This window comes from Nicotiana tabacum, chromosome 19, assembly GCF_000715075.1.
Source record: "Nicotiana tabacum cultivar K326 chromosome 19, ASM71507v2, whole genome shotgun sequence".
Lineage (NCBI taxonomy): Eukaryota > Viridiplantae > Streptophyta > Magnoliopsida > Solanales > Solanaceae > Nicotiana > Nicotiana tabacum.
Window position 1 is genome coordinate 37,359,238 of NC_134098.1, and position 11,759 is coordinate 37,370,996.

The 11,759-nt window shown below is 36.9% G+C and overlaps 1 protein-coding gene across 1 annotated transcript; it reads left to right on the plus strand.

Moving 5' to 3' along the window:
* The first annotated feature begins 3,480 nt into the window (after positions 1–3,480).
* LOC107767634 (33 kDa ribonucleoprotein, chloroplastic) lies at positions 3,481–9,537 on the plus strand. The gene is made up of 5 exons (XM_075239844.1): positions 3,481–4,099; positions 4,974–5,075; positions 6,263–6,571; positions 6,652–6,899; positions 9,277–9,537. The coding sequence occupies exons 1-4, from the start codon at positions 3,668–3,670 to the stop codon at positions 6,781–6,783; spliced, it is 975 nt and encodes a 324-aa protein (XP_075095945.1). The 5' UTR covers positions 3,481–3,667; the 3' UTR covers positions 6,784–6,899; positions 9,277–9,537.
* The last annotated feature ends 2,222 nt before the right edge of the window (positions 9,538–11,759 follow it).

Sequence of the window (11,759 nt, forward strand, 5' to 3'; positions counted from 1 at the left end):
GAATCAATTCTATAAGAAAATACTATATTTTTAATAAAAATCCTGAAATTAATTAAAAATTCATTCGTGGGGCCCACGTCTCGGAATTCGACTCGAATTATGAGTCCAACCATACCAGTTTCACTCAAATCCGACTCTGAATCGATACCGAAATCTCAAAAAAATTCATTTCTATGAGATTAATAAACATTTCCCAAATTTAAATCTCAAAACACTAATTTATGGTGAAAACAATGATATACTTGTATATGTAGACCAAATCCGAATTAGAATCACTTACCCCAATGTTTTCCCTTGAAAAACTGACAAAAGTCGCATCTGCTCAAGCTCAAGTTTGTCAAAAATGGCAAATGGGACGAATGTCCTCTTTTATAAACTGCCCAGGCAGCCTTCGAAAATTGGGCCTCGATCGTGGCCCTCGAACCTGGGCTTCGGTCATGGCCTCGAGAAGCCCTCGAGCCTGGGACTCGGTCATGGCCTCGATCAAGTTCAATCTTAGGTCTTGATCCTGGCCCTCGAGCCTTGCCTTCGATCATGGCCCTCGAGCTGGACCTTCGATCGTGGCTTCGATACTGAGCCTCGTCCCTGGCTTCGACTCAGGCCTCGATCGTGGGCTCGATTTCTGGGTTCGATCTGGGGCTCGGTATCTAGGTTCGATCTAGGGCTCGATCACAGCCCAGAATATACAGCAGAAGGGAAAATTGCAGCAGCGTTTTAAGTCCAACTTTTGATCCGCTAACCATCCGAAACTCACCCGAGGCTCTCGGGACCTCAACCAAATATACCAACAAGTCCTAAAACATCATACGAACTTAGTCGAACCTCTAAATCACATCAAACAATGCTAAAACCATGAATCATACCCCAATTCAAGCTTAATGAAACTAAGAGTTTTCAACTTCTACATTCGATGTCGGAACCTATAAAATCAACTACGATTGACCTCAAAATTTACACACAAGTCATAAATGATATAACGGAGCTATAAAATTTTCGGAACTGGATTCCGATTCAGGTATCAAAAAGTCAACTCATCGGTCAAACTTCCAAACTTAAATTCTTATTTTTAGCCATTTCAAGCCTAATTTAACTACGGACTTCCAAATAAGGTTCTGAACACGCTCCTAAGTCCAAAATCACCATACGGAGCTGTTGGAATCATCAAAATTCTATTCCAGGGTCGTTTTCTTAAAATGTTGACCGAAGTCAAACTTAGCACTTTAAGGCCAACTTAAGGAACCAAGTGTTCCGATTTCACCCCAAACACTTCCAAATCCCGAACCAACCATCCCCGCAAGTCATAAATCATTACATGCACATACGAAAAGTTTTATTTTACGGAAAGGGGTTCTAAAAGTTAAAATGACCGGTTGGGTCATTACATACATGGACAAAACGCACCCATTGAGTACACCAATGGTTGTTCGATCACTTGAAGTGAATAAGGATCTGTTCCAACCTCCAGAAGAGGATGATGAACTCCTTGGTTCCGAAATATCTTATATTAGTGCAATCGGTGCACTTATGTATCTTGCTAATGCTACAAGGCCTGACATAGCATTTTCTGTTAATTTACTAGCAGGATATAGCTCTTCTCCTACACGGAGACATTGGAACGGGATTAAGCATATATTGCGATATTTAAAAGGAACTCTTGATATGAGTTTATTTTATTCTAACAAAGGTCATGCAGATCTTGTTGGTTATGTAGATGCAGGTTATTTATCTGATCCACATAAAGCTCGATCTCAAACCGAGTACGTGTTTACATATGGAGGTACTGTCATATCATGGCGCTCCACAAAATAATCTATTGCTGCTACTTCTTCAAATCATGTCGAGATAATAGTTATTCATGAAGCAAGTAGGGAATGCATATGATTGAGATCAGTGATTCATTTTATTCAAGAAAAATATAATTTGGAATGTGATAAAAGATCCACAATTTTATACGAAGACAATGCTGCATGCATAGCCCAATTAAAGGGAGGATTTATATAAGGAGATAGAACGAAGCACATTTTACCAATATTATTCTACACACATGATCTTCAGAAAAATGATGACATTAATGTGCAACAAATCCGTTCAAGTGACAATCCGGCCGATTTATTCAATAAATCTTTGCCAACATCAACTTTTGAGAAGATGGTATACAAGATTGGAATGCGGAGACTCAAATATTTGAAATACGATTTTTATTAGGGGGAGTAAAATACATGCTATACGTTTTTTCCCTTACTAAGATTTTTCCCACAGGGTTTTCCTTATAAGGTTTTTAATGAGATAACTAGTTATGCGTATTACTAAATATATGTACTCTTTTTTCTTCACTAGGATTTTTTTCCCACGGGAGTTTTCCTAGTAAAATTTTAATGAGGCACATTATCTTTTAATGAACATCCAAGGGGGAGTGTTATAAACATATTATATTATGGATGTTCATTTAGTACTCCGTTGTAAATAAGCTTCCTGAAGAAGCTTATCCATATGGGACTCCGCCGTAAATATGTTTATCTATTTAGTACTCTATTAGAAATAAGCCTCTTGAAGAAGCTTATCCTTTCGGTACTCCGTTATGGATAAATATTACCCCCGGTAGAAGATTATCTATATCTGGTACAATGAGCTTATCCTTTCGGTACTCCGTTATGGATAAATATTACTCCCGGTAGAAGATTATCTATATCTGGTACAATAACAGCTTACACTGCTTGCAGTAGCAACTTACACAACAACTTCCTTTCTTCATGATCTGGAATTTCTGCGAGGAGCTCTGTTCGAGAGGAAGCACTACTTTCCATCCTTAGGCCGATGGCCAGTCTAAGAGGACCATCAAGACATTGGAGGCTGACAGCTAATTGCTGGCTCTGAATAACCAGCCCAGCAATAAGCTCAATTCTTCCATAACATAAGGGGGCGGGCTTGCGTGCGAGCCGAATGACGTAAGTGCACAAGAGTACTTCGTATTAGACTCGACCCTATTTTTCGTAGCATGCATTCCCATCCGTGTCGCAACTGATCGGTAAGCTACGTCTTTTCGGATGATCAGCCACACTGGGACTGAGACACGATCCGGACTTCCACAGGGGGAGGGGATAGCAGTGGTGAAGGAGGAAGACAAAAGGCAATATTCGAGCCCGGTGTGCTAGCCCGCTCTGAAGAATTCATGATTTATATATATATTTGGCCGGTGCTTCATGCCCTTCTTGAATTGCAATCATTGAGTTCAGATTCAGAGGAGATTTCAGTTCATTATGTACATTAGTTTGAAATTGAATAATATATCAGTTTCTCTCTATACTTGTCTTTACTTTACAGTCTTTATTTTATAACAATAATGATATTAATGGATGCATAATTTTGTGGGAGAGAGTTTTTTGTTTGTCTTATTATTATTAAAGTTGGAGAGTGATTTTCTAAAATATACTATCTAGACTTCTAAAGTCTAATAAATAGACGAGTGTCACTCATTCAAATAAGCACTTGAAGAAATGAAAAGAAGTCGTAATATAGAGAGGAGGACAAATACAAATTTAATTCCTGAAAACCCCATATCTCGGTCTTATCCGCCAAACCCATTAAAACCAACCTCAAATTTTATCTTCTCTCGTTTCCACTGAATCTGCCCTAGAGGCATCACCCCGAACTGGTTCTTTGGTACAAAATGTCAGGTTGTTGCTTCTCTTTTGCTGCTACAGCATCTACTTCTTCTACTTCTTTACTGTATCTCTTCACTCAAAAGCCTAAATTCTCAGTAGACCATCTTTCCTTAAGTACTTATAATACTCACTTCAACTTCAAGATAAACTCAACAAAACTCAAAGCCCATTTCCCCATTTCTTCTCTTTATCGCTCTTCAATCTTTTTGAGCACTTGTGCTTCTGTGTCTGATGGAGTTGAGGTTGTCCAAGAAGATGACGAAGAAGAAGTTGCATTGTCAGCCGAAGAAGAAGAGGAAATTGAAGAAAAAGAAGAACGCGTTGAATCAGAATCAGTTGAAGGTGGTAGATTGTACGTGGGTAATTTGCCCTTTTCAATGACCTCTTCTCAATTGTCTGAAATCTTTGCTGAAGCTGGCACAGTGGCTAATGTTGAGGTCTGTTTTGAGTTTTTGTTGCTTTGATTGGATTCTTTATACTTTTCTTCTTTGGCTCTTTTCTGTTCATGTACTGAAGTTCCAATTATTTTACTGATTAGGCAACACAATCCTATTACTATCAACTCTAACATTGATCATTGAGATTGGTAATTAAGACTAATTGTCAGTTGAGCAGGTGCCTCTAGTAAGATGCAAAATATCTATCATTGTTGAAAAATGATTTACCTTAAAGTACTATTATATAGGTCAGTTTTTGGGGTATGGTTGGACATAAAGATAGGTGGCATCAAAGTTGGATCCAAGATTTGAACTTTATGGATTCGCATTCGGGATTCTACCACAACTCATATGATTTACATGGTTCGAGATCAATTATTTGTACTAAAGTAAAATTTTCAACACATATACAAGATCCAAGCCACAGCTACTAGTTTCGAATGAACTCATACCTAGAACGCTAAGTGGCATATGGTAGTCATAGAAGTTGTAAATGTGGATTGCTCTTGTCTGATATTTATCAACTTTTTACTAATTATGTAACAAAATCTCATAGCATAGACATTCTGAATTGATTGTTGAGACGGGCAAGACTAATGCAGATGACGTAATTCAAATCCTTAAATCATTTATTATAACGTAGAGGTATTTTTTTATCTTGATGCCGGAGAAAACTGGTTTGCTATTGTGGATTATAACTGAAAGAAGACTTTTAGCATTGAGTAGATTAACGTAGCTGCAGTGAAACTGGGCTCATGATTTCCAAGTATCAAGCTTTTTTGTACTTTAGTTCAACTTTTGATGGATGTCATATTCGTTTTTAGAATATATGATACAGTGAAACTCATTGTTCTTTTTCTTCATGGATTTATAGATTGTTTATGACAGAGTTACAGATAGGAGTCGTGGATTTGCATTTGTTACAATGGGAAGTGTTGAAGAGGCAAAGGAAGCAATTCGCTTGTTTGATGGATCTGTAAGTTTACACTTTGCTCATCATTTTATTGCAAGGACTCTTTTATGCATTGCTAAGCTGTCAAAAAGAACTTATTTGTCTGGGATACCAAAATATAGTAATACCCTTGTTAAATTTTGATAGTCAATCATTGGGAATATAATTAAGATGATGTGTTATTCGCCTATCTTGAGCTGATGACTTTCTAAAAGGGTAGCCCGGCGCCCAAAACATCCTGCATTCACGCAGGGTTCGGGGAAGGGCCACAAGCCAAGGGGTGTAATGTAGACAGTCTACCCTAATGCAAGCATTAGTCACACGGAGACAACTTAACCGTTGCTCCAAGGCCCCCCTTGGACTTTGTCTCGATAAGAAAACGTGTTTTGTCTCCTATGTCATTCATTGCTCGTCTGAGTAATGGATGTTTTTACCTATGCATCTATTAAGAAATGTAGTTAATTATTTTCCTACTACTTTAATTTATGGTAAAGGTATATCAGTGTTCTAAATATGTAACAACTGCAAGATAGATTTCTTCTCTGTGTAATATGTAGCTTGGGTCCTCTTTATTTCTTGGTTTTAACTTGTATAAGGTATTCTTTTATTTTTTCCTCTTTCTAGGGAGAAAAGAGGAATAAACTATTCATCAGTCAAGTTTGACAAAGCTAGTAATCGGGCTGTGTTAGACATTTTTACTACAATTTTACAGAATGCTCTCTAGAGCTTACAAAACGCTCTGAAATATGGCATAGAGAGCGCCTGATGGTCACAGCTCGAAAGTCATCCAAAATAGATTATAGCCATTACTTGTCATTTGGCCGTATCAGAGGGTTATTGCACTCGTTGATGCACGAATTCCCACAATCTCCTTGGTGCCTAGAGAAAAGCTTAAATTGAGGACACAACTGTTCACATGATATGGGAAACAAACAGGAATCCTATAAATGCTTTGCAAAGACCAAAAGTTCAATGTTTACCTGCTAGATGGTTATCAAATGAGAAAGATGTGACATGGTCTCAACTTAATAAAGTCAGTATATCAATAATCAATATGGAAGCAATTACAAAAGTTTGAAGTAATCTGTATTTGTCCTTTTTGACCAGTTTGTTTGTCGTATTGATTTAGTCGGACGACTGTCAAATGTACTCTTTTCTTACATTGCCCCTCTTTTCTCTTTCCTTGCTATTTGTGGTGAAATGCTTAACAGCAAGTTGGAGGTCGTACGGTCAAGGTGAATTTCCCTGAGGTTCCAAGAGGAGGTGAAAGGGAAGTAATGAGTGCAAAGATAAGAAGCACCTATCAAGGTTTTGTTGATAGCCCTCACAAATTATACGTTGCGAATCTTAGCTGGGCCCTCACTTCTCAAGGTCTAAGAGACGCTTTTGCTGACCAGCCCGGATTCATGAGTGCAAAAGTCATCTATGACAGGTCCTCAGGAAGATCTCGAGGTTTTGGGTTCATTACATTTTCTTCTGCTGAAGCAATGAACTCTGCACTTGATACCATGAATGAAGTGGTAAGGATAAATAGTGATGAAGTATCTTGGAGGCCTTTTGGCATATCCTTGTTTCTCACAGTTTCTTATATTGCAATTAGGAACTTGAAGGACGGCCATTGCGACTAAATGTGGCTGGGCAGAAAGCTCCCGTATCTTCTCCACCAGTTGTCGAAACAAGTCCTGAAAATGATTCTGACAACAGTGAATTACTTTCTAGTCTCAGCTCATAAGATCACCAAGATTCATAACAGAATCAGCCATTTGAAGAACTGTAGAGTATTATATGCGATGAAGACATGCTTTTTCCAGCTTATGTAACCTTCTTTCAGCCTCTGCTTCTGAAGTGGTAAGCTGTGTTGCTACATTGCGTGTACATTTTCATAATGCACAGGTAACAAATGTATTTTGATTGTAATATAACTCATCGCTAGAATCAATATACTCTTTGTAACGACTCGATAGGTCATTTTGAGTACTAGCCCTTATTTCCGTACTCCGAGACCTCTCATAGCTTCATTAGATGTTATATGACTTGCGTGTGTGGTCCGTGTTGTTTTCCGGAAAGCTTTTACGTGAAATTTTAAAGAAAATGTGAATTTTGGCTTTAAAAATAACTTGAGTTGACCACGGTCAACGTTCTTGGTAAACGACCTCAGATTGGTGTTTTGACGATTCCGGTAGGTTTGTATGATATTTTTGGACTTGTACACGTTTGGTTGGGGTCCGGGGTGACCCGAGCGCATTTCGGCGCATTATGTGGAAGATTGTGAAAAATGAGTTTTCAAGTTGGAATCTTGAGTTTTGATTATCGATTCATGTTATTTGATGTTATTTTGATGATTTGAGGTAGCGTGCAAGTTTATATGATGTTATTACACTTGTGTGCATGTTTGGTTTGGAGCCCGAGGGGCTCGAGTGAGTTTCAGATTGGTTTCAGACCATTTTAGGACTTGTTGAACTGATGATTCGCGAAGCCACTCTCGCGATCGCGAAGGGGAAAAGTTGGGGCAGGGCTAGGGCTAGGGCTGGTTACTCTTCGCGAACGCGAGAGGTGGGATGCGAACGCAAAGCCTTGGGGGGATTACCCTTCGAGAACGCGATGCTTTGGGAGATCTGGGGGCCCAACACCTCGCGAATGCGGAGGCTTGGCAGGGGATGCCTTCGCGAACGCGATTTGGACCTCGCGAACACGAAGGCCTATGGGTCAGTGCTCTTCGTGAACACGTCAGGTGCTTCGAGAACACGAAGAATATCTGACGCGCAACTATTTAAAAGCTGAAAGTCGGGATTTATTCATTCAACACCATTTTTGAAAGCTCTGCTCGGACTAGAGAGGATTTTGAGGAGATTTTCATCCCAACTTCATTGGTTAGTAAATTTTAACTAGTTTTGATGTATTTTCATAATCATCCATTGATTTTTAACCTTAATCTATGAATTTCATGGTAGAAATTAGGGGTTTTGAGTAAAAATTAGGGGTTTTGTAAAATCGAGATTTAGACCTCAAATTGAGATCGGAGTTTGAAACAAATCACATAATCGGGCTCGGGGTGAATGGATAATCGGGTTTTGGTCCGAATCTCGAGTTTTGACCAAGCAAGCCCGGGGTTGACTTTTGTTGACTTTTTCAATTTCATTAAAGATTGAATCTTTTTCACTCGTGGGTAGTTTCTAAAGCTTATTTTGAATTATTTGAACTATATTTGGCTCGATTTGATTGGGTTGGAGGCTAATTTTAAAGGAAAAGTTGTTGATCATTGATTTGATTGTGGGAAGAGGTAAGTATTGTGGTTAACCTTGACTTGAAGGAATTAGGACTTGATTGGTTTATTTGCTACATGATTTATGTGTGGGGACAGCGCATATGCAAGGTGACGAGTGTATATACGTAGTCATGGGTTAAGCATGCGGGTTGGGGTATTTATTTGTTGTCTTCAATTATTTCACGCCTTCATGTAATTCATGTTAATACATGTAAAATGCTTTAGTTGTTACTTGCTCTTACTTGTTAAATTTATGCCTTTATTCATTACATGCTTTAATTTGCTAACTGTTTCCATGTATTCGTGCCTTTATTTATTGACTGACTTTATTTGTTCATGCATTTATCTGTGCCTTTATTTATTGATTGCCTTTACTTGCTTTATGACCTTGCGAGTTATTAGATAGCTATTTTTATCCACTTTATGTCTTTTATTATGTAATTCTCTTATTGCGTTTTATTTAAGATACGCCTTAGTTGGTTGTAGTTGTACATTTATATTATTATTGTGTAGGGTCGGGTTGCATGATGCAACGGTTATTAGTACTATTGTGTGGGATCGGGTTGCACTCCGCAACAAATATTGGTATTACTGTTATGGATCCGGTTGCAGGCCGCAATATATATATATATATATATATATATATATATTAGGTTGCACGTCGCAACAAATAAGACATATTATTTATATATATTTATGGATTGGGTTGCGCGCCGCAACGGAGAAGATATATTGACTGTTCATAACTGTTGATTACGGTATCCGTGTTGAATTGAAAAGTTAAGCATAGGTGTTATTCTGGGACTCCAATTTTATGTTAAATTCTTGTTTATATTCATTTAGGTTTATAGTAAGTGCCTTTTTATAGCCTCGTTACTACTTCGTCAATATTAGACTCGGTACTTACGGAGTACATGGGATCGTTTGTACTCATATTACACTTTTGCATTTCTTGTGCAGATACTGGTGTTGGTCCCAACAACAATTAGTGGAGGCTCGCTCGGATTAACTTTTCACGGAGACTTGAGGTAGAGCTGCACGACGATCGCAGTCTCTAAAGTCCCTTGCCTTAGTTTTACTGTTTATTTTGTTTCAAATAGTTATATTCCATTCAAACATTGGTTGTAGCACTTTTACTATGCTCGTGAACTTGTGACACCCGATTCTGGGATTTGATTAGTCAGTGTTTGAAGTTATTATATCTATTTTGAGTTTCTACAACTTTATTTCTTATTAAATTGCTTTCAAATTGGTTTTAAAATGATTAGTTGTGTACTAATGTTGGCTTGCCTAGCAAGTAGACGTTAGGCGCCATCACGGCCCCGTGGTTGGAATTTCGGGTCGTGACACTCTTGCAAAATGCTCAATGCTCATATGTTCAGCTACTTATTATTCCCTTTATCATGCTCATTCTATATTTTAAATTTTTATTTCTGATTGTCGCAGTAAATTTTAATTGTAAATCATAATTTTTCTCAAATATTTATGCTCAATTACATATAAGGTTTCTTGCTTCCTTATTATATGATGAACAAATTATTTTTCTGGTCATTCTAATTAATATTTATCTGTTGGAAAAACAATTTCTAATGTTTTTTCGGTGGTTCTCCTAACACTTCTAAATAAGTGTTAAATTTTTTAGGAAATGGTCATTGTAAGTTACAAGTAAAATATCCTTGAATTTACTCCCTGTAAGCATTAGTTTATTCTAAAACATTCCAGTATTTAGTTGGTTTGTCTTATTTAATAAGTTCAGTTTGGTAAAAGAGAAACAGTATCCGTGATTCCATGAACTTGATTTAAAATTTTAAAATACCTGCACATTCCAGTTTTGAAAACGGTGGCTTTCTCAGCAGGATGACCATGTTACAGGCTCTTAAACATATTTCGTATCAAGTCTACGTGGAATATATGAATTAATCAGATACATAACTTTTGCTAGTATTGACTCATTCCTGCAAAACTTTATATTAAATGTGTTAAAACATGAGAAATAAAAAGGGGTAAGTAACCGAATTTCTTTTTGTTTGATTCCAATTAGAAGAATGACATTTTCGATAACGAATTTCATTGTACGATAATTTACTTTTATCAACCCAAAAAGTGGGGACGAGGGTTTTCCTCTTCAGTCTAACTAATATAAATGTGGTTTTAGGTTAAATATGTAGCCATTTTTTATGCTTTCTGACCCTAAGGTTCGTCTTGATGATATGAATCTTATATATTATTTACAGAACTCCTTTTTTTGTTTTTTAATTTTCCAAATATATGCGAGCTTGACAAAAAGAACTAACAACAAGTAAACTAGTTATGCAAAGCAAAATTTGAACAAGAACTAAGGGAGAAAAAGGTGTGATCCATATTTGAAGAAGGCCAATGAGACCTGTACTGAAATTACTTTTTGAGGTATTTTCTTTCACATCAGAAGGGAATATAATACTATTGATAGAGTTTGAAATCTTCACCTCAACGGTACCATTTGAGCTAGCACTCAGCCCTAAAGTTGAAGTCCTCAAACCCGATAAAAATATACTTTACATTTTTATTCAAGTGATATGCGAGTAGTTTTACCGAGTGTTTATTTTCTATTTCAACCACTGTTACTGTTCTTAATTCATCAGGAGCCATATAAAAATCTGAATAAATTTTGCATTGAGATGTAATAGTTGTTTACCAAAATAAATATGTTCACAAAATTGAAAAGTTATGTTCACAAAATAAATATGTTCACAAATTTTGCATTGAGATGTAATAGTCGTTTGTAGAAGTTCCTCAATCTAAATTCTAAAGCAATCGAGTCGACTATCAATAATATTGATTAGACGTTGACGGACCAATCTCATTTATACTTAAGGTACTATTCGCCTAAACGTTATATTCCTAACATTTTTTAATTAGTTTGTATCTAGCACTCATTGATTCAACTAATTTAAATTTGAGTCATGTAGAATCTATTAAAGGACAACCGCTTCCTATTAGAATTATTTTTTTTAAAGCCGATTAAGTATAAAAGATCTTATCCATTATATCACATCCTTTATTGGAGATATCATATTTGAAAGTACAATTAGAGGATTGAAATGTCTTGAGACTCCATCTGAAGCAGGTGATTCGAGGGTCCTTTTTTTCTTTTTTGTAGAGCCGCCTTGTGGTGGCGGGTAGCAGGTGTTAGAGTTTGACCCAAATATTTATTGTTTATGACTCGAAACCATTCTGTATATATACTAACATCCATTTGCTGGTAACTAAGATAGATTACTAAAGAAATTGTTTTGGTGAGCAATTCCTTCCATTCAAATTTTCTACGTCTGATTTGACATTTGATGACCGATTATTACCTTGATTCAACTAACTCTGATCGGAAGCATCCATTTTATATATCATTCAAATATCATTTTGCATATTGTCTTATATTAGATCTCATACGTTTTCTTAATGATTAC

Excerpts from the sequence above, each read along its gene's own strand:
- LOC107767634 (XM_075239844.1), top strand. The coding sequence starts at position 3,668 with ATGTCAGGTTGTTGCTTCTCTTTTGCTGCTACAGCATCTACTTCTTCT. Across the intron at positions 4,100-4,973 it reads GCACAGTGGCTAATGTTGAG|ATTGTTTATGACAGAGTTAC; the intron begins GTCTGTTTTGAG and ends ATGGATTTATAG. Across the intron at positions 6,572-6,651 it reads TTGATACCATGAATGAAGTG|GAACTTGAAGGACGGCCATT; the intron begins GTAAGGATAAAT and ends TATTGCAATTAG.